Source organism: Coturnix japonica, chromosome 1 (genome assembly GCF_001577835.2).
Source record: "Coturnix japonica isolate 7356 chromosome 1, Coturnix japonica 2.1, whole genome shotgun sequence".
Lineage (NCBI taxonomy): Eukaryota > Metazoa > Chordata > Aves > Galliformes > Phasianidae > Coturnix > Coturnix japonica.
The window spans coordinates 55,555,450-55,578,257 of NC_029516.1; the positions used below are offsets into that span (position 1 = coordinate 55,555,450).

At 45.4% G+C, this 22,808-nt stretch overlaps 1 protein-coding gene across 3 annotated transcripts; it reads left to right on the plus strand.

Annotated features, from left to right (window-relative positions):
* The first annotated feature begins 20 nt into the window (after positions 1–20).
* Positions 21–20,059, plus strand: SLC37A3 (solute carrier family 37 member 3). 3 transcript variants are annotated; one of them, XM_015866948.2, is made up of 15 exons: positions 21–154; positions 1,352–1,512; positions 1,990–2,104; positions 3,623–3,715; positions 4,527–4,610; positions 5,747–5,892; positions 6,482–6,578; positions 7,583–7,667; positions 8,671–8,852; positions 11,150–11,291; positions 12,488–12,589; positions 13,949–13,996; positions 14,788–14,939; positions 16,637–16,702; positions 17,576–20,059. In XM_015866948.2, exons 2-15 carry the CDS (start codon positions 1,412–1,414, stop codon positions 17,666–17,668), a joined length of 1,506 nt encoding a protein of 501 aa, XP_015722434.1. In that variant the 5' UTR covers positions 21–154; positions 1,352–1,411; the 3' UTR covers positions 17,669–20,059. The 3 variants fall into 3 exon arrangements, with proteins under 3 accessions (XP_015722434.1, XP_015722440.1, XP_015722449.1); XM_015866954.2 differs by having other exon boundaries at positions 25–139; XM_015866963.2 differs by having other exon boundaries at positions 30–154; positions 1,356–1,512.
* Positions 20,060–22,808: the final 2,749 nt, after the last annotated feature.

Below are 22,808 nucleotides of genomic sequence, written 5' to 3' on the forward strand. Positions count from 1 at the left end.
GCTTCCTTCCCCTCCCCTCCCCTCCCTTCCACGCCGGCTGCGAGGCGGGGCCGCCGGGCGGACTCCCGGCCTACAAGTCCCGCCGTGCCCGTGGACCGACACCGCCGTTCCGGGTCGCCGCTTCCTGAGCGCCGCGGAGGTTCGGCACAGTGCGGTACGGGGGGATGCGGGGCCGGGAGCTGATGGGAGGGGGATGGATGGATGGATGGATGGATTTACGATGCACCTGGCGAGGTTCGGGTCGGGTGTTACGGAACGTTTCCTCTCGGCAGGAGCGGTGCTGTGCTGGCACAGGCTGCACAGGGAGGTGGTGCAGTCACCGTCCCCAGAGGTGTTCCGGAGCCGTGTGGATGTGGCACTGAGGGATGTGGGCATGGTGGGCATTCATCGGTGCTTGCTGAACATCAAAGGGTGGGTGTGAGCACAGAGAGGCTGTGTGTGGTGCATTACAGCAGTGACGTGGAGGACAAGATGCATTCCAGATTGCTGTACACAGTACGGAGTGAAGAGTGTCTCCATTGGTGATAACAACCAGGGAATGGTGTACAGAGCTGAATATTGGTGTCAGCGCATTGGAAATGACAGCGACAGTGTTGGAATAGTGCAGAGTTTGCAGTGTGGGTCCCACGAATGCTCACTTAGGAACAGAAAGAGCAGCACGTGCAACTTCATCAGGACCTGTTGAGCCAGTATGAGGCTGAAGGTGATGCTGCCCTGGATCACACCATCAACTCTGACCACTACATCGTGATGCTGACTGAGCTGAAGGCTCCAACTTCTGGAGTCAGGCCAAAGAAGAAGACAACCTTCCTCCTGCAGCACAGCAGCTGTACCAATCTGAAGACTGTGGAGCACAGTGTCAGTCTTGGCTGGACTATCCTACCACAGCAATTGTATAGTCCTGGTTTGGTGCCTTTTGGCTCCCATCTGCTCAGGCCAGGGGAAGGTGTGAAGGCACTTGTTCATCGATGGTGAAACTGCACGGCCAATAGCGGTGACTGTGTTGAAAAATAGTGTTGCTGAGAATTTGCTCTGTCAAATAGCATTTGACATGGGAAGAGCTGCAGTTGGTAGATCCTGGAGGACTCCTCAGTGATGGGTACTGAGGAATGCAAGAAATACATGGGTTGGAGGATGACCAAGGGGTGCTTGGGGAATGGGAATGAAAAAATGCGAGTTGTCGAGGGATGTACAGCTGATGAGATGGATAGAAACGTGAACTGAAGTGAGGAGGAATAGCAGAGCCATTCCTGCTGAATTCTGGCTGTTTGGTGACCAGCACTGTATTTAGACTTGTGTTTTAATTCGTATGCTTTCTTCTTTTCTCCCTTCCCACCTTCTTCTCTTTAAGCAAGCAGACAAAATGACCTAAGCATCGAGCAACCTTTGCTGCCTGGGCGGGAGCAGGGCCATGGCTGTGCCTGGAAGCTCACGGAGGCAGCCTGCAAACAGAGGCCTGGTGTCCCATTGCACTCATCATCATGTTGTGGTGTTCCTGCTGACCTTCTTCAGGTAGGCTGTGTCCTTCTACAGAGCGGTGTTTGTTTCACTGAACGTGGGGAGGTACAGAGCTCGTCTAAAGAAGGAGAGCAGAAGTAGGGACGTACTCTTATTTTTGGCTCTGAGCCTTGAAAGCAAACACAAAAAGTCAATAGAAACAGCTGGTCTGAGAGTCCTGCAGTAGCTAAGTGAAGCTTGCGGTGCCCTTGGGGAATGCAGCCACCAACAGAGCCCTCACCAAAGGTGAGACTGACTGCCAGGAACACAGCCCGTGGCAGAAGGGTTGTCCTGGGTGGGTGCACAAGACAGATTCTCCCTCTCTGAAGTCAGTGTCTGCCCATGTTTTCGGAGCTCCTGTTGCTAGCAACCATCTCCAAAATGTCAGTTCTCTGTTCCTTGGAGCATATGTCTGACTTTTGAGTCTTGCCCTTTCCCATATGACCAGCAGAGAAGATTTGGCCAACCTGTGCTTGTGTTTTTTTCTGGCAGTTACTCCTTGCTCCACGCTTCCAGAAAGACGTTCAGTAATGTCAAAGTCAGCATTTCAAACCAGTGGACTCCGTCCTGCCTGAACAGCACAACTTTTGAGCTCCGGCCAAATGAGGTAACCAGCAAGTGCTAAGAAAGATGAGTAGATTCCAGTAAGCTTAGGTTGTAGTGCTGAAGAGGCTCTTTTATTTCTTGCTGTCAGGGCTGCTTCTCTGAATGTGTGTGGAAACTTCAGGTTAATGAATGTAGTTTTCTGGATTACCAGCTGGTGTTGAACACTTTCCTAGTGGTTCCCAGAGAGAAATTAGTAAGGAAGTTGGTGTTCTGATTGAGACTGGGACACCCCCCTGCTCATAGAGCCAACAGAACAGAGGAGGTGAGGGAGGGGGAAGGAGGGATCCTGCTTTGAAGTGCCGGAGGCAATAAAGGAGAGCAGTGAATGGGGTTACAGTCCTTTAACATCCTGGCTCTGGCTTTCCGGTGCTGGTAACGATACCGTGATTTTATTAGATCTGCACTTCTCAGTCTTTATGGATTTGTAAGTCGTCTGGGGGTTTTATAATAAGTTCAAACCTAGTGACAAGAGATTTGATTCTCTTACCTTTCTAAGACACTTAATAGCTTGTGGAACTCCAGGAATCTGATAAAAGTTGACATCTACTGCTATAAGTAGGTGCTGGTGGCTTCAAGTGGCAGCGAATGTTTTTCAAGGGCCTTATTAGTTTCCTTTGACATGTGAGACTTAAGCAGAAGCTGTGTTGATTGGCCATATCGAAGTTAAGTCTCTTAAACTAAGCAGTTGTATAATTGGTGCTGTCTGCGTAGGATGTTCCTTTGGGGAGGCAGAATCAAACTAAACCTGACAGTAGTTGAGTTAGATACATTTGTAGGCCAGGTTTGGATTGTTTGCTTGTTTTTCTAATGGGGATAAAGTGTGGGGGAAGCATTGTCCTAATACACTTTGTTCATTCTTCAAGTCATCCTCAAAGCTTTTTTCCACTGATGTCTCTAATGCAAGTTTGTGGACAACGGGACCTTTTCCTTTGTTTGATCATACTGAATATAGGTTAACACAAAAAATGGAAGAATTAGTGACTGAAGTTCACTGTGCATAGTTTCTATCCAGTCTGCTTCTTCCCTGCGTTCCTTTTGTGTTCTCACTTTTCTGTTTGTTGTCTGTCATGCCTTGTTATAGTTTCTGCCACAAAGGCTTTAAGGGAATTATTCATTTACTGAAGACAGGAAGATAGCTACAAGAGAGGCACTGCACATAAACAGAATATGCCTTTATTGTATTATTCATTAAGATAGTCTTCAGTGTTTGCATGTATGAAGTTGTCTAACAGTTGTGTGCTTGTTAGAAGCAGAGTTTGTTTTCCAGTCATTTGTCTTGATCCAGGGGGAAGTTGCATTTCTCACTTGGCTTGTCGTTTAGATGTGAAACAAAATGGCAGCGGGCATTTTCTGCAATGAATAACGTGAGAATTGTTCTTTATTTGTTGATTAAAGTGTTGGAAGAATAGGAGGTTGCTGGGGCCAGATGCTCTTCTGCTTTGGCGTTGGGGTTTGCATTGAGAAGAGTGTAATGAACTGTGCTTCTCCCTGGTTACCTGTTACACTTTTCTCCCTGTAGCTATGGAACAGCAACCATTTATTTCCAAGTGCAGAAGAAGCAACTCTCTTCTTGGGAACGTTGGACACTATTTTTTTGTTTTCCTATGCTGTGGTGAGTAAAACTAACCCAATGCTGCTGAGCTGTAGTTGAATCTGATGCAGATCTGATGCGCCCATGTTTGGAGCAGATGGACAGGGCCTTCTTGGACTTACTTAGCATTAATGCAGTTAAAAAGCTTGGTTTGGGTGCGTTTCTTTTCCTTTGGTTGTGTTTGTTCCATTTGTGTCCCATGTGGGTGTTGACAAGTGCAAGTGAAGTACTGTCACTTCAACGTTTCTTACACACCTTTCATGAGAGAGTGGGGAGGGGGGGAGTTTGAGCTCTCCAAAAACTGCTGAAATTTTTAAACATAAGGAATTGAATGGACAACTTAGGAAAAACAGCTCTCTTAAATACCTGGAAGGTGATTGCAGTGAGAGCTGGGTTGGTCTCTTCTCACTGGTGACAGGTGACAGGATGAGGGGAAATGGCCTCAAGTTGCACCAGGGTAAGTTCAGGTTGGATGTCAGGAAGCACTTCTTTACAGAAGGGGTTGTTAAGCACTGCAATGGGCTCCCCAGGGGGGTGGTTGAGTCACCATCCCTGCATGTGTTTAAGAGCCGTTTGGATGTGGTGCTCAGGGACATGATTTAGAGGAGGGTTGTTAGTTAGGGTAGTATGGTTCAGTTGCTGTTGGACTTGGTGATCTTTAAGGTCTTTTCCAACCTGAGTGATTCTATGATTTTTGGCAGCAGAAGAAGTGGTTAGAACCAACCCATAAGCTGATATAGAAACATTTGGGTCTGCTTGCCCATTCTACTTCATCTTAATTCTTGCAGGTACTCATTTTGTGGACTTATTCATTGTTGTGTTTTGTTCTCAGGGTCTCTTTGTGAGTGGCATTGTTGGTGACCGTCTGAATTTACGCTGGGTTTTGTCTTTTGGCATGTGTTCATCTGCTCTGGTGGTAAGTTAAAACATACTGGTGTGATTTAGAAATACCTCCGTTAGGGGATCTGGACAGGGATCTATTTTTGGAGAAGAGACTGTTTCTATGTGAACCTTGTCTTGAGCTGTAGCTGTACCTCAGTGGTCTCAGTGCACGTATGGGATGACTCAACTCTTCCTGTAATATCTATTTATGGATACTGTGTCAGAAGGAAATTCCTGTGTTTGAGACACTGCCTAGAGACTTGATGAATAGCTTTTGTACAACATCAGTGTATTTGGACTTTCTGGGACCGCCTGGTGTTATAACTGTTCTCTGTGAACATGTATGTTGGCATCAAGTTTTTTTTGCCTGCAGATGCAATTCTTGCTGCCTTCTTTAAAGGGCATGCTAAGAGTACAAAGCATTCATCTGCTTATTTTGCAATTGGCAACAGGGCGTACATCAGAAATGCACAACTGCATAAAACAAAAGCATTCTTCAAGTTCAAGCCACTGCAGATGAGCATCCATCAGTTTTATCTCATTGTGGTTTTCTAGCCACTGAAGCAATGTAAACCGGGTAGAGTTGTTTTGACCCATCAGCTGTGAAGCCTGCTGTGGTCCGCTGCATTCTTCAGGCACGTGATCACAGGCAGGCGCATATCCAGCGCACTGTGTTTATTCTGGCTAGTTTGGATTAGGGCTTGTAGTAATTTGGAACCTGGCTGTAATATTTATGTTAATTTTTGCAAAGATAAAGAGCTACTGGAGGCTTTGTGTTTGCGTGGAGACCTGTGGTTTCAGATGTCAGTACAGCAACAAATCAAGAGGCCGCTGTGTTTTTAGCATTGTTACTGAAAGTGTTTGTCTCTTCCTTTGGCTACGAGTGGGTCATTTACAAAAATAAGTCTTTTGGAGTGGAAGTGCTGAAAAGATGTTTTTCTCTCCCAGGCTGTTTGGGCTCCAGAGTTGGTGCTGTGGTGGCTCAGCAGAGGGTGCTGTTAGCTCTGAGCCATTGCTCAAACAATACCACGCCAGCCTCCGGCCTGGGCTCTGCCAGGAACCTTCTTCCTGTAATGCCTTTACTTCTCACTCTCAGCTTCCAAGAGTAGCCTCATGGTTTCTTTTCTGTTTTATTATTATCTTTTACTAATTCTACTTATTCTTCCCTAGGTATTCTTCTTCGGCACCCTCACAGAATGGTTGCATTTCTACAACAAGTGGTTCTACTGCTGTCTCTGGGTTGTGAATGGCTTGCTGCAGTCCACTGGTTGGCCCTGTGTAGTTGCTGTCATGGGCAATTGGTTTGGAAAAGCTGGGTAAGCTGAGATTTCTGCAGTGACTCACTTTTTTGACCTGTTGAATAGCTGGCTGAGCTGGAAGTCTCAAACCAGAAAGGCACAACTCTCTTTTGCCAGCATTTCAGTTAGAACTGAAGTTGTGTGGGATGCCTTACTTTCTTCTGTTATCTCTTCCGGAGCCATGGAACAGTTTGGTATGAACACATCTGTGTGTGCTCGAGACACAAAGTCAAACTTGAAAAGGTTTGTAGTGCAAAGTGGTGGAGTTCAGTTTGTCTTGCCACTGGATTAACTATTTCTGACCACTTGTCACTAAAGAGCTCAAGTGGAAAGTGACTTGTCTGAGTGCTGAGTCTGTCTGTGGGGGATACTATTGATGAGCTGCAGCCATAGCTTGTAAGCTAGTTTATCTCTCCTGTAATACAAGTGTTTCAGGACAGAACATTTCTTGCTTATTCATTTGGTGTCCCCAAGTTGCTCTGTGTTTTCTTTGCTGTAAGAGACCTTTGATTCTCTTTGGGGCAGGCAAGAAAATGTTGTAACTTTATTGCTCCTAATATCACCTCTCCCTACGTCCTCCCCTCCAAATTCTCTTTCATTTCTGCAGGAGAGGTTTTGTATTTGGCCTCTGGAGTGCCTGTGCATCTGTGGGAAATATCCTTGGGGCGTTCCTTGCCTCCTGCGTTCTCAAGTATGGCTACGAGGTAGGTATTGCTGTCTGGCTTCTAGCTAGGCCTGCATGTCTGATTGGGTTAATAGGAATGTTTTTCTTCTTATCTGAACATCCAGTTTCATCTTCTGTAATTCTATGGTAGGAAGCAGGAGGCAGAACAGAATGTTATTCCTTTCCTAACCCTTCAGATTTGGGAGGAATGAACTTGAGACTTCTTGGCAACGTGGGTGAAGTTTTTGAAGAGTCTTAATGCTTTAGTGTATTCTCTTCTGATCTGAGTGGCTTAAAATGCTCTTCGAATCATGTCCATCGCAGGTTCTCACTAAAGTGAGTTCATTACTGCTGAGTAGTGGTGTAGTTTGACAGGTGCAGAGATACAGCTTCTTGTTGGGAATAGGCCAAGTGTGCTTTATATTGCTTGTTGTATGCCAGGCAGGCGACTGAACACAGGGAACCGAGGCATGTTGGAGCACATGATGTGCACGGACAGACAAACAGGGCTGAGAAGAGAAACCTTATTGGGCACCAAATAGTAGCCTTTCAAGGATGAGATGAGAAATCAGGATCAGATTCTTTTCTGGGTTGCAGAGTAAGAGAGCAAGAAACAGTGGCTATAAAGTGAATCAGGGAAGGTGTCAGCTGGAATTTGGAAAAACATTTCACCGTGAAATCAGTTAAGCACTGGAGGAGGGTCCCAGAACCTGTGGAATCTGCTTTTGGAGGGTCGACCTGATTGAACAGACCAGCTTGCTCAGGGGAGTCAGAATTTGGTGTTTGCAACTGCTTTAAGCAGTGCCTACCAGTGTAGGTGGATCTGTGATTGTACTGAGTGAGCTCCTTCCTCCATCACCTGGATAGAACCAAGTCTGTTCAGGCGATGCATAGGTCACTTGTTTCCAAGTTTCATGGATGTAGTCTGAGTTGTAGCTGTATTTACTTCCTGACAGGGTCAGGATGTAGAGACATCCTCATTGATCAAAGAAGCCCATGTGGCTGAAAACCTTCTTAAATAGTATCTTTTTAATTTATCTTCAGTATGCCTTCTTGGTGACTGCCTCAGTCCAGTTTGCTGGAGGAGTAATTGTCTTCTGTGGGCTCCTGACTTCACCAAAGGAAGTGGGTAAGTAGTAGAGGGCTGTAGTATTTCAGTTCTTCCCTGGGAAGCAGATTTGCAGCTTTCCATGTAGTACTAAAAGTGCTGCTTGTACTGACAGCACTAATCCTCAGCATTCTTACCAAATGCTGTTGTACTTGAGTATAGAAAATGCTCTTACCAAAATCACACTGAATGTCATCATGCATCATCTGTATGGAGTCTGGATATTAAAAAAACAAAACAAAACAAAGCAGCCCACTTCCAATCCTTCCAGTTAGGAATTCTGAGTTTTCCTTTACCTGGAAAACCAGTAGTTTTTTAAGAAACAGGAAGCAAACTGTTAATGGGGAGGAAGAGAAAGTGCTTTCAGCGTGCAGGCTTCCAGCAGCCAGTTGAACAGCTCTCAGACAGGATATAGTCCTTCTCCAAGAAGCTGGTAGGCAAGCTGAAGTATGACAGGAAAACAAAAGACTTTGCAAGCTTTGACGGGGACATGAAGGAGGTTTCCCAGCTGCCTGCAAAGGATATAAAGTTGGTAGCACTGAAAGAGCCTGCATAAAAGTGTTCAGCAGCCCTGAAAGCTCAGTGCAGTTCTAAGCCTTCCGTTCCAGAGGAGGCATTAACAGGCAGCAGCAGTCAGAATAGGTGGTGGTATACACAGCCCCCATGCTCAGTGCAAGTGGTAACCAAGAGCCAGGTGCGAGGATCCCAACCACCAAGTAAGGAGGAAATTCACTAATTTGGTGTACTTTCAAACTAATGGCCAGACACTCAGAGCAGACAAAGGCAACACCAAGATCAGACAGAATGCTTTCAAGAGCACTAGAAGAAAAAGGGTAGAACCTGTTGACATTACAGAACAGCATCTGGGTGCGTTTCTAAGCCAAAGGAGGATGGAGGTGTGGGAGAGCAAGGGAACTTCTCAAAGGAAGAACTGCTTAAAAGAAGAGAGTGTAGCTTTAGAGTGGGGAGGGGGTGAACAGTCTGTGGTCCATTGTTCCTGTTGCATATCCCTTGTATAACTTAGGCCTTCCTGAGCTTGGAGCAGATGAAGAAGGCAGTGTTGAGGAAGATGCCAACAGACCATTGATGGGCGATGATGATGCAGATGATGATGAAGGCAATTACTCTATTCAAGCGTCTGATACTGACAGCCAGCCACAAGCCATCGGCTTTTTCCAGGCTTGTTGTCTTCCAGGTGTAGTACTGGTGAGAACACGGATTCCTGAATGGAATCTGACTTCTTATTTTCTAAATACAAATGTGACTTTTTGTGTTGTCTGCACTTGTTAGTGTGATTGTTAATATATTGACTGTGTGTTTCAATTGCTGACTTATCCTGTTAAAACCTTGGGGCTGGGGTAGTTATCTGTGTGTGCGTGTGCTGTAATACTGTCCTGATATGGGGTTGCATGTTGCTCTTCCCATTGGACTCCTGCTTCGTGTAGTGTATGTGGTGAGCCAACTAGGGCTATGGAGATCCTGTCCTTTTTGCTGGTGAGTTTAGAAAGGAGGCAGTGAGAAAACTACCTTTCTTGCTGAGGTAACTGACCTACCCTGAGAAGTTGAGTTCTTACTGCCAGCAGAGCATTACATTGAACTCTGAGATGCTGATATTTGGGTGTGCTTTTTTTAGTTGCTTTAGAACAGAAGATTGGCCTGAAAAAGCCTTAGTCAGTGTGATGGTGATGTAATGAGCCGAAGTAGGTGTTCTTAAAAAGATAACTGGAAACAAGGCATGGTGATGCAATTTCCCCATGTCCTCATCCTGTCCCCTGCATAAGAACTTGTGCTCCTGCATCAGCAGTAGTGCCCAATTCACAGATTTGATCCAGTTGAAAAAATTAAGTGGCCATTAAAAATAACATTAGTTTTCTGTGCAGGTGGACTCTGTACCCTCTGAATGTTAGAGTCAGTACACGGAAGCAGGTAGAGTAGCTGATTCAGTAATAAGTGTGAACCATTTAGATTTGATCACGCAGTAGAACTACTGAAAGGGTGATATTGTCAGGTACCTTTAAGGAGCTGAGCAGTTGGCTGTTGCGATTAAAGCAACTCAAGATCTAGAAGGAGTGAGTGGATGAGAGCATGTTCTGTGTGTTAACCCAGCAACGCAAACAGCTCTGAGTCTGAGTTCTGTCTTATGCCAGAGTTCCACGTCAGATCAGTGAGTAAGAAACCAAACACTGAGAGAACCTCCAGAGATCTGTTAAAGTCATACAAAGATTGTATTTATTTTTCTGTAGTTCCTTTCTTCTCCGACTGAGTCATATGGTTGGAAGAGTTTCAGCATAGACAGTTTTGCCTTGGCCCTCCAGAAATTCAGTGTCAAATTAGTCAGTCTATTTGACAGTTTCTAAGCACGTTGTGATAAATACCTCTGTACAGAGTGATTCTTCATGGTCAGAATCAGAACTCTAACATCTCTGTGTCATACATGTGTGGTAAAAGCTAGTTTGTGTCCTGTAAAAGAGCAGAGCTGGTAATAATGATGTACTAAGAGAATTTCGGAAGAGCTGATTTTTGTGTCAGAATGATCTTTATTTTTAACATTCAAGCACATATGTTCTCATAAGCTGTCATCCGAGCAGGTAGTTTTTACTACCTTCATCCTCATTTACCTCCTCAGACATGGATCCCTTAAACTGCTGTGTCAGTGTCTATCATATCAGGAGGCATTACAGAAATAGTGTGCCTCATCCTGCTGCATGATGGGCCAGCGATCCCAGAGGAAGATCCTTTGCCACATAGGAAAGATCCACAAAAGGAGATTTCCTGTTGGCTAAGGAGGAGTTGAGCTCAGCAGCCAAAAGCAAAAGCTTATCTCAGCTGCTGCGTGTGGAGGCTTAGCTTTGGCCAAACCTTTCCTGGAATAAACCTGACTTGGAATACTTTGGGTATTATAACCTGGTGGTTATGAATGAAACTTTCTCTGTCCTGGTGTTTGGTGGCCCTACTAGGCAGGGGGGTTGGAACTACATGATCCTTGAGGTCCCTTCCAACCCAGGTAATTCTGTGATTCTGTGTGATTCTGTGTGCTGTAGGCAGGTGAGCCTTCTGAAGAACAGAAAGTAGCACAGAGGAACTACTTCACATTATTTTGCTCAGCATGTTGTGCAGATGACTAAATTTCAAGCTTGTTTCATGTCATGTGGTTAACTCCCTTCTCCATAGAAGGTGAATTTAATATTAATTTTCCCTTTTTTTTTCTCTTCTTCTTTTTTTCTTTTTAAGCCTTGTGTCAGTTCCTCTCAAGATTGCACTGGAAGCATTTTAACCCATTGCATTTAGTGAAAAGAAAATAACCTTCTTGACAGTGATTTTTGTGTTCCTGGGTTCCCTTTGATGTTCAGCATTAAGCTTTCATGATGCTGTCTTCTTATATGAAATGCAGAAGCACTTCTCCCTGAAAGCTTCTGCTATGTACAGAGCTGTATGGGAAGAAGCAGAAATGCTTTCTGCTTTTCTCAAGTGCTAACTGCTTTCTGGCCTGCTCTTTGTTCCAGTATTCTTTGGCCTATGCCTGCCTGAAGCTGGTGAATTACTCATTCTTCTTCTGGCTGCCCTTCTACCTCAGCAACAACTTTGGATGGAAGGAAGCAGAAGCTGACCAGCTTTCCATCTGGTATGATGTGGGAGGAATCATAGGTGAGTGAGCAAGGGAGTGGTGACATCTTCTGCGTCTGCCCTGCTAGCATTTGAAAGACAGCAAATGCAGCTCTCAGCAGTCACATTCACTGCAATCTAGCTGAATATATAAATAGGCTTCTTACATATGTATGTGCTTGACCATTTTCTAAAATGCAGAGCATATTAGTCCCCCAGATAGTTCACAAATGGTTTAGAGGATTTTATCATATTCTTGGACACTACTCCCAGCAGGTCTTTTTCTTCACTTGCTAGGACTTGCCAGGCACAAAAAACAGCATCCCAACTGCTCACTGCTTCATTTCTGATAGGAACCCTCAAGGGAGAGGTGAGGTCTGGGCTGTGAAGTGCTGTACTGTACCTTCTGTCCTGTATTTATAAGAACAGACTCAACACAAAGCTCAATAGAGCAGGCACAGCTCTGTTATCTTCAGTGAAATAAAATGGAATGGTATTTTTCCTGCTGACTGCAACATCTGCCTCTAGTCCTCCAGAATAAAGAACCACCATCTTTGTGATTGGGCTCCTACACTCCTGCGTTCAATTTCTTGCTTTACTACCTAGTCCAGTTTGCTTTCCCAGAGCATACATCCTTGTTTGGATCATTTCAGTGTCAGTTTTTCTGCCTCTGTGGCCTTCTCTAAATTAGGCTTTCTCAAACACCGTAGTTCTTAGCAGCGTAGCAGTTCCTATGGAGGCAGTGGTGATGCATAGGGTGATTTGTGTCAGCTGTCAGCATTCGTTGCAATTAGCTGCATCTACCCTAAGTAGGTGAGACAGCGGGGAATGTGAGCCCCCCTGTGTGCTTAATACCTTCCCTGTGAAAAAGAACTGCTCTTTCAGTTAAGGGAACCAGCCACAACATTAAGCTCTCTCACGTTCAGAGCTGTGTTTGTTGCTATAGGGGAAGGAAGAGGAAAGCAGGAACACTGGCTATAGCTGTGTGCCTGAGGGGGAAGAAAAGAAGTAACAAATTCTTTAGAAAGTAGCATGAGTAGTTTTCCCTGCTCTTTTTGGGCCACTTAGGTGTACTGTTATCTCTGTGTCTGAGGTGTAAGGGCAGGAGATGCTGCCTTCCAGATAGTAGAGAAAATGCACCTCAATCAGAAGGCAAGAGACCACTTCACTCAGTGAAACAACTTGGTTTTGTTCAGGTGTTAGCATCCTAAGCCTGATGATGACTTCTACTTTTGCAGGTGGAACTATCCAGGGCTTGATTTCTGACGTGCTACAAAAGAGAGCTCCGGTGCTAGCAATTAGCCTGCTCTTTGCTGTAGGCTCTCTCTTTGGATACAGCCGTGAGTATGGTTTGTTTGCATAGTGATCAGACATTCATTTGGTGCTTCTTAGAGAAAGACAGAGTACGCCCTGTTCTTGTTATGGTCTTGAAGCTGCTCCTGAAGCAGAGTGGTGCCTTTTGGTGTATTATACTTCATGTGTGGTACTGCACAGGAAGAAATCCATTATCTGATTAATGAGATAGAATTTTCTGAGTGGTTGGATTTCCGTGTGCTGACAAGTTGTGGTACTAATCCCTCTCTAGTGTCAGTGAGATTTCTGGTGTTGCCACTATATCAAAACCACAAGTGGCAGAGCAGGAAATGTAAGGCATGTCTCTGTAGTAAGAGGAAAGAGAATCTGCGGGAGATCTGTGCTGATGAATTTACGTGTATATACTACAAAGAGGCAGAAGCTCTTAGGCTTTACCACTTAGTTTTCTGAAAGTGCTAAAAATCAAAGAGTTCCTGCCTCCTTTATAGTAGATCCATCTCTTGCTGGCTGGCTATTAGAAAAACTCTGTCAGGAAAATTGATATAGGCAGATCTCATTTCAGTGAAACATCTGTGAAGCTCTTCTAAGTGCATTGGGTTTGTACCTTGAGATGTATTCTTCCGTGGTTCCAGAGTGCTTTGACTCACTTTTATGTCATTTCATTCCTTTGTATTTCCCTCTAAAATGAAGTGGCATTGCAGGCCAGCTTTTATAGAGCACTTTGAGGTCTGTGGATGAAGGTGACTGCCAAAGCTGGACATGACCTGTAAAGTGTACCTTTTCGGAGCCATTCTGGCTTGCTCAAATGGTCTCAAATTAAAGGCAGCGATGTATGACCATTAGATAGCAAAGACTGCTTTTGGTGGAGTTTTGTCAGAACTTTTGCTACCTCACTGCTGAGGTTTTGAGCTGGAAGCAAATACAGTATTATTGCTGAAGAAGTTTGAAGCTCGTACTAGATAGCAGAGCAGCCAAAAGTCCAGGTGCTCGACTCAGAAGGTACAGTTGAGCGAGATATGCAGAAGTCTCAGACTTGCAGCACAAAGTTAGTGCAGTGGTAATTACATTTCTATCAGCCAAACTGATGGAAGTATGTGTCACAAGTAAGAGTGATAACGGACTGAGAAGATATCAGCTGGGCTGCAACTTGTCTTATATATGGTAACTTTACCATACGGGGGCCCAAAGTTGTGGTAGTGAGTAAGGAGTTCAGATAATGCCAGAAACTGAGGTTCTGGGGAAAAGAATGTCTGAGAAGTGCCAAGGAATTGTGAAGGAAAAGCAGCTGCATGTACCTAATAGTGCTGTTCCTATAAAGGCATAAATAAATTATGTTCTCAAGTTCATTTGTTTTACTTAAGACTTACCCTTTCTTTCCCCTTCAGGTTCTCCTAATAGCAAGCCTATCAATGCTGTGATCATGGCAATTACAGGTATTGTCTAAAATGCCACTGTTAGGCCAGTAGACATGTTTGTATGTTTATAATGTGTGTGTATATATACACTGCGGAAAAATCAAGCTTAGGTAGCGATAATGCGTTTGTGTGTGCTGTCATCTCTACTAGCTTTGCAGGAAGAATAAAATATGAGGCCCAAATTATGTTACTTTTGAGATTTACCTGTAGAATAATAGAGGGAAGTATGGAATATATACTATATGGAAGAACGGATTGGAACTGCAGGGGTCTGCCTTGGATCAGTATGATGGAAGTACCAAAATATCTGGCAGTGAACTGCAGTTGAGCTTTGTGGGTGTTTGCCAGGACCCTGAATGCCCTGTGTTCTCTGAAGGGTCACGAGCTTTTTGTGCACCAGATGTATGATGCTGTGTTATGGAATTAAGATCAGCCTGCATGAATGGAGTCTTTCTTTTCAAACACTCCTACTCAGAACTTGCTGTCCCACAGAGATTTTTCTTCTTCCATCTCTCCACCAACCCTGGGATAATGAGACTGTAGCATGGGGGACATACCTGTGCTGTGTGTGCTTCACGTTGAGGGTTTGCATACACACACCGTTAAACAGCAGCTCCTTCAATTTGTTGCATCTCAACTCCTCACAGTGTGCCACATCTGCTTACTTAGCTTGTGCTGTTGAATGAGGATGTGCATGCCGACAACGTGTGTGCGTGCTGTAGGTATGTGAGCTGTGTTTAGAAGACGTCCTGTTGAGAATCTGTCCCCTTGCTTCATTTGCACCAAGGCTGTTTTCTCGGCTGTTTCAGGATTTTTCATTGGCGGCCCTTCTAACATGATCAGTTCTGCAATTTCTGCTGACCTGGGGCGCCAGGATTTGGTGAGAGGCAGCAGCGAGGCTCTGGCAACCGTCACAGGGATTGTGGATGGAACCGGCAGCATTGGTGCTGCTGTGGGCCAGGTGAGGCTACGAATGAAAACAAGTACTGAGAATGAGGCGGAGGGTCTGTTGTGGTTACACATGCCTCACTCCTCTGTTGCATGGAGTGTGGGGATATGTGTGTATCCGTGGTATTTGTTTAACAAACAACCATGAGAGTATGTCCTGCGATCCAGTGGCTGAAGTTTAACTAAAAACCAGGCTAAGTATTTCTAGCCCTATCGCTATAGCAATTTCATAAACCCAATGAGTCTGAGACTCAGTTCATACCCTTAACTGGAAAAAGCAAGAAAAGGTCAGCTCCACAAAGAGGGAGAGTCAAACATTTTGAAGCTTGTTTGGCATTTTTGCTCGAAGGTAATAGCAAAATCTTTGCTTACAGAAAACTTCACCTACAGGACTGAGGAAAATTAGAGCACCCATTATGAATGTTACAGTGTTTACAAAGCGATTTCAGCTTTACTCTTATTTGTGGTTCCCCGTTTTATTTGCGGATGTCTCTTACACCCTGTAAATCTGGCACCACTTACTTTGATAGTCCTTACAGTCTGCTGCCAGGGGCCTGAAGAGCAGACTGCTGCAGAAGAGGAAGCAGACAGAGTGCCCACTGGGGGCATTTTTACTTCTCAAATACAAGCGATAACTTTGTGGGAGAATACAGTGGTGCTTTGGGATGGGAGGACTCAGCAGGAGGATTGGAGCCAATTCTATTCTAGGCATCCTGTAGTGCTGGTGAAATACCGATGGTTTGGGCAAGGCGTGCAAGTTTCTTTTCTCTGAGGGGATTTGGGTTTGTACTTGTCACTTATTGCCTGATGAATACAATCGTTCTGTCTCATAGGAGAGATGCCACTTAGCTCCATTAAGCATGGAAAATTACAAGTGCCTGGTGGACGTATTAAAGCGCACTGCTGTGCTCAGTCTTCTTCCTACATTGTCTTCAGTGCTTCTGTCTTCCCCCACACATACCATTGGAACTTACATCGTTGTAAAAGTCAGGCCTTTAGTTCTGAAAAATTCCACCTGCCTCCCATTCTAACGAGGCATTTATTTCAGCAGAGACAAGCATGATGTCATTCTGGGGGTGTGTGAGTAACAGCAAGTGCACAATGAATGTGCTGGAAACTCACATCCTGCTTTGTGCTAATATGTGCTGAAGAAGGGAAGCGTTTGTGCAGCAATTGAGTATAAACATGCTAATAGGGAATACAGTTTCTTTTACGCACTGTAATGTCCTATAGAAGAAGGATGCAGTTCAGAACAGACTGTAGTCTCAAGTGTCTCGCCTGTGATGAAGGGTTAAGTAGTTAGTAGTTGCACAGCTCTTAAAGAATGTGTCCTGTCTAATTTATAAGCCATTCTAGAGCTTTTAGCTCTTCTGAGAGTACTTACATCCACTTATGTCCTGGTGTTCTGCGCAAAAAACTCTGTATTCAGCGAAGTCAATTTGTCACCCTTGAAGCTGTAGTTCAGTTCAGTCTCTGTGCTGCCGTGAGTTACTGTAAAGCTTCAGGATGATGTCTCTGCTTTGCTGAGATGGGGTTTTACACTGAAAGGCTGCTGTCCTGAGTCATCTATCTTGACAGGAAAAGATCAGCTGGAAGGCTTTGTGATCAGCTCTTTATGGCGTGTTAACAGCCCACAAATTCTGAAAGAGTGATGTCTGAATGTCATGCTTATCTTCCCAATTTGAATCATTTTCTCCTCTTCTGTTTCAGTATCTGGTGTCTTTGATTCAAGAGAACCTGGGATGGATGTGGGTTTTCTATTTCTTCATTCTAATGGTGAGAAACACCCCTTTTTAAATTCTTTTGTCCAGTTCAGTTTGCAATGGCAAGTTTTTATGAGAATTGAAACATGGTGACCTAGACCTGCAGTCTACTTCTGTAGGAGCTGCAGGCTCTGATGCAGTTATCAGAGTGGTCTGTGGTGTGTCTTTGCCTCAGGGTGTGTAAATCAGCCAGGTTCATTCTGGGTCCTTTAAAGTCACATTGCTCAACAGGAATGAGGGTTTTGGCAGATGTACAGAAATACTTAACCTCAAAATACCTGTGTGCGTTTCCCAAAGTTCATTCTGCCTGACTGTTTCACAAGGCGGGACGTTTTCCTCATTCATCTCTGTGCTATGTAATTCCTAATGTTTTCTGCTTGTTTGTCAGCCCTTGAAGGTTAGTGAGACAAGTGATGAGGGTCTTGAAACTAAAATTAAAATGCCTTGTCCTGATACAGTGCTGGGAGAGGGGATGGTTCAAACCCCGATCTCCTCAGCGTTGCCACAGTGTTGAACACCATTTCACCTGTTCTTCCCTACTGGAAGTGGCAGGGATTGTTAGTGGGCATCTCTGCATCATGCAGAGCTATGGAAAGGCAGCAGGAAACAGGCTATCTCAGGTCTAGATGAATTTGATTGGTAGCTAACAGAGAAGACCAAGAGGAAGGCTATGGAGGAGATGAAGGGCTCGGTTTCTTCCTGGAAGGAAAATCATGATAGCTGAAGTTGTAGCAGCCTGCCTGCAAACTCAGGCACTTTGACTGCTACGTATCTTGCTGCAGTGACTTCTAGCCCAAATCCTTCAGTGGAGCCCTTGTGCACTCTGTGGATGGCTGTAGCTATTGTTGCTCTGTGCTCATTGTCCTGGTTGTGCTTTTTTCCACAGACGAGTTCAACCATCCTGTTCATTTCACCATTAATAGTGAGGGAGATCAGACTGCTTCTGCACGAGCGGCACCTGCGGATGCTGGCTGAGTGATTCCTGCTTTCCTCCAAAGGACTGTTGTCTGGACCTGACAGCTGGGACACTAATCAGATCCCTGGGAGACTTGTTGGTTACACCTTCCAGGTTTGGACTAGTTCAGAATGGCTCTGCGAGCTGCGCTTCGCCTGCCTTTGCGAGCTCAGTATCGCAATACCAAATACCTGTCCTGAGACCATCCGCATCATGGAGCTGCTGCTCAGAGCTGGGCAATCCACAGGGCTGGTGGGTTGTTCCAGCCGACCAGGCTTCTCCATGCCAGCAGTCACATTGGGGTCTGCTGTTGGGTGCTCTCACTGCTATTCCCTTACTTATTTATTTCTAGATGTCCTGACTACAGGTCGGGTGTTTATAACTGACATTAGAGAGGCTGTCTCGCAATGACTTTAGATGCTGCATTGTGCTGATGGAAGCATACAGTGCGTTTCATGGGTAGGTCTCAATTTACAATCACTGTAGCGTTTAGAAAGGGCAAAAATATTTGGCATTTGTGCTGTCCACTTGTTTCAAAAATCCTGTTGCTAAATCTCTGCACAGATGGACCTGTGCTGGCCCTGCCTGATAACTGTCTCATATTCCAGCAGATTTGCATGGAGAGGTTAACTCCATATTTTATTTTATTTTATTTTAGCATTTTTTATTAATAATTATTATCACTACTAATCTCTGGGAAATGAGATTTTGTTTTTTAAATATTTAAGCAGACAAATAGCGTGCAATATTTAGGTGATATTTTACAGTGATCAGTACAGAGAAAAAAAAGCCTTAACAGATCCTTTGCCTCTAAAGGAACTCTGGAATGGCTTTGGGGATCAGCAGTGGGGCACAAATACGTTCACTACCAGGTTGTGTTTTGTACTTTGATCAATACTGACCAAAATGGGATTGTCTGGTGCTCCTCTGAAGGAAGCGAACGTTGCTGATTGCGTCCTCATGGGGCAACTGCTTTCAACTCCAGCAAGGGATAAATAGGATGAATTTAAGGGACCTGGCTGCTCTCAGACAAGGGCTTCCAGACAGGGACTGAAGCATCCTCGTGGAGCAGTACCAAGAAGCAAATGCTGCTGTCTCCCCTGTGCTCCTCTCTGCGTGGCTGCGTATGGGGAGCTTATACTCCAGTTGTACGTTGGAGTGTAGATGCAAGTGAGCTCTAAAATCACGTGGCTGCACGTAGGATGGGAGTATTTGAGCATTTTGCAGTACTGCGGCCAGCAGGATGGCTGACTGACACCTCTGACATCTGATGGTGACATTCATGGGATCACTGAGTAAGTTCTCAACAAAGTGTCTTCTGCTTTTGCCTTGGGATGTTTGTGTGATAGATACATGTTAACCAGCAGAACTTCGGTCAAACGCTCGACCTGACTGTATGGTGATGCCTGGTGGGGGCCAGGGGCAGGAAAATCCTTAAAACTGAGAATCGGGAACTGTTTTTAATGGGGGAAAATTGCCTTTTTAACATGTACAGTGATTTGTTTGGTTGTTTTCTTTTTAATTTATGAATGTCAATTTTTAGTCATGTGATGATTGTAATGAGCAGAATGTGATTAGTGCCTTATGGTTTTACTGTATGGAACGGTTGCTTGGTGATCGCTGCTCTTGCAGCAGTGGCTCCAGGCACAGCTTTCCTAATGTGGAAGCTCGGCTACTTCATTTTTATATCTCTTTTTAAAGTCTTTTTCTTTCCTGGTGGAGGTGATTGTTGCCTTCTTTGCTAATCCTCAAAAGGTGTCGGTGCTTGGGAAAATGATAGCATTAATCTGACGGGGGACCTGTAATCCCGTTCTTGTCTATTCTCATTCCCATTCCAATTTTGCCTGTATAATTAGAGCAGGGGACCGAGAATCTATCATCAGGCTCTCACAATTATGCCCTGGGGTTGCTGTTCACGTCCCAAGCTACTCATTAGCTCCTGTACAAATAGAATCAAAACTCCCTGAAACTGAGTTCCAAAATTGATGGTGGCACCATTTGCCCCAGCCGTGCTGTCTGAGACGCTTGGTTTCAAATTCCAGCCTGGATGGGCTCTGTGACCGCTGCCCGGGAGCAAAATAAGCTGCGATGAAAGGTGGGGTGGGAAGGGGACGTCGCTGGGGGCGGGGGGTGGCAGCCCCTGGAACAAATGGTTTCCTGTAAACAGCTCTGTCCCCTCTTGAGAAGTGTCAGAAGTGCTGTGAGCAGGGACAGGCTGCCCCGCAGCTCGTGTGTACGTGCGGCGCTGCTCTGAGGCCCTGACCTTAGCAAGGCCTTCCTGTGTCTTCAGCATTTTGGTTGTAATTGTCATCCTGCCTTTGTGTTCTATGTACTTCAAGGTGCTCAGAAGGAGAAAAGTTTTTAATTTGACAGCGCCCAAACCGATCTCTCACCAATAAACTTGCTTTGACTTGAGCTGGGCTGAGCCATGTGTGTACAAGTCAGGTGTTCTTCCCTTGTGAAGAACTTTGCCATGTGGCAGCCAGCCCCGCTGTGCCTTCCCTTCCATGGCTTGTTTCTTTACACACAAATCCACACCCACACTTAACTGTGCTTAAATGGACTGTCACGGATGGACACAGTGGGGGACTGTGTGCTTGTGTTTGTGTTTTATAGCTGACTGTAAATTCAGAGTTCAGCACAATACCCGGTTGCTGGGGGGAAAGAAAAGAAGCACACATCTGCACATTCTGGTCACTCACCCCCAAGTGGCTCAGGGGCCTGTGAAGCTGTTCTTCAAGAAAAGTAACTGTTCCTATTTTTACCCCTCTTCTGTCTATTGGTAGATTAGCTCAGAGATTTCAAACCTGCTCTGGAAGTACTTTAAGAAGTAGAGTTTGCCTTGAATTCGTATTGGAAATGCCTATAGCAGTAATTCCATCCCCACCACCGTACCTGCAATCATCAGAGCCTGATGCTGGGCAAGTGGAAGCATGGCAATTGCATTAGGAAATGATCTCTGGGCATCTAGCTGTGGCCTGGGATGTGATGGACTGTCTGACCATCAGTAGCAAGGAAGGCCCTTGCAGTTGGTATCATCCAAGCAACACTTCCAAGTCCTGGTTTCCTCAGAAGCATGGAATGAAATGGCGGTGAGCCTGCATGGTGGCAGTTATCACAGCAGTTATCTTCAGAGGAGGAGCAATGGGACTGCTGCCCTAAGAGCTGGGCACATATCTTTGTCCAGACCAAGCCCTGAACAGCAGCATTCTCTTCTACAGGAAAGTGGGAGGAGAAGCAGGAGTGTGTTCTAAGGGCTGTCTTTTATGTCAGGGAGGAGAAAAGAACCTATTTTTATAGAACCCCACTGCGCTCACAAGCAGTAGTGGTTCAGGTATGTCTCAGACATGCCACTGGTCAACTATTCTTGCGTACTTCTGCCCTCTACCCAATGGTAGCCAGAGCGCTAGACCAAACCTATATGCAATTTCTCCCCTTTTCTATCTAAATGTCAACTAAAAGTGCCTCTCGGAGCATGAGAGAAGCTTTGCGGCCCTTTTGTTAGGCTTAAAATAACTGAAAGATAAAGAAGATTTCTGCCTGTGGCTAAGGAAGTCCAGCTAAAGCTGCTTAGGGCCAGCCTGCCCTTTTTTCTAAATGCTTTTAGATCAGCAATTGGCAGCTGTTGGACCTGCAGGCTGACTGATGAAGTTTGTGCTTGGGATGCTGGTGTTCTTGCTCAGCTCTCAAGGACAGGGAGTCCATCCACCAGTGCCTCTTGTCCCTGCAGACCAGAGAAGTAACAACATAATCCATGGTGTGTAAGTGAAATGATGGCAGATGAGGATAAGCTTACCCAGGTGTGTGCTATTTCAATTTTCTTATAATGTAGCAAGCAAAGTGCTGGGGATTTGGGGTAGCTTGATTTCCCTGGTCCCTGGATTCCAGCATGAATGCAGAGAAATCTTACACCTGGAGACCTACCTCCTCACTGTTTTCAGCTTGTCAGGTGGGACCACTTTCCAGATAACACCCTCATCTTCTCTGGAAAGCCTGGCAGAGAAAAGCAACATTGAGCTAACCAAGGCTGTGCCTTCCTGTAGTGAATGCTAAAGGTGACAAACCAGTCAGATAATAGTTTTCCCTGCTGCTTGTCCAGGGGAGTGGAAGTGTCAGAGGCAGTTCCACCAGGGCCAGCTATACTCTCCATTCACCTCTTCTCCTTCAGCCTCCTTGCCCTCAGCTCTAACAGCTGTGTCCTTCTAGGTGTATTAACGTGTCATTGCTTCCAGCCAAAGGCAGGTTCATCCCACGACTGCTTATTATGAAGCATGGCAACAAGCAAGACAGGCAGCTGTGCTCCTGCTGCAGAAGCACGGAGAGGTTGTGTGGGCAGAGGTGGGAGCACTGCCTGCACTCATGGGCTTGTATCAGCACTGTACCTGCAGAAGCAATGCCTGTGTCAATGTGTACCTCTGGAGCAGGTGAGTGTGTGTACAGAGCTGATAGCAGCTTCTGCTGGAGATGGCTTTTATCTGCTTTATTTTTTGTTTCTGTGCACATTTGTGATGCTGCTGTGGGCTCCCAGTGCTATCAGGCCCCTTCTAAAACCAGCATATTGGCTGAGTGTGCTCAGGCAGGGCCAGGGCTGGCTTCAGAGGGGTCAGAGTAGGGTATCAGGTGAATGCGGAGTCACTACACCAGCAGCTGGATATCACCCAGTTCTTTGAGTCTGGCCTTTGTTTCCAATCATGAAACCCAGGTGAATGAAGTGACCTCTTCATACGCCTGGCTCTGCTGTGCTTTGGCTGTGGTCTTGCTATCAGCTGGATGAGGATATTTGCCACTCTTTTGCAAATCAACCATACTACCTCAGTTGCCTTCATTCCTTAGGCAAAAAGAGAGCAGGGGTTGTTTTAGGAGTTCTCTCATAACTTGGTTTGAGAACTTGGTTTGCCAGGCCTGCTCTTTCCCTTCTACTTCCACTGCTTCACCCCAGGTTACCTGTTCATCCTCAAACGTGCAGGACCAGATTGCTCTCTCCAGTCCCCAATCTGTTTTTCTTTGCTTTTGCCTTTGTGGCGGTTTGTCCCAACAACAAGGAAGGGAGCTGGTATTTTCTGTGCTAACAAAGTGAGCATTGTTATGCAGTTGTGGAGTGGGTGGATGTGATTGCCGACAGACATATTCCTTCTGCTAGGGTGTGGATTAAAGCTCAAGGTGA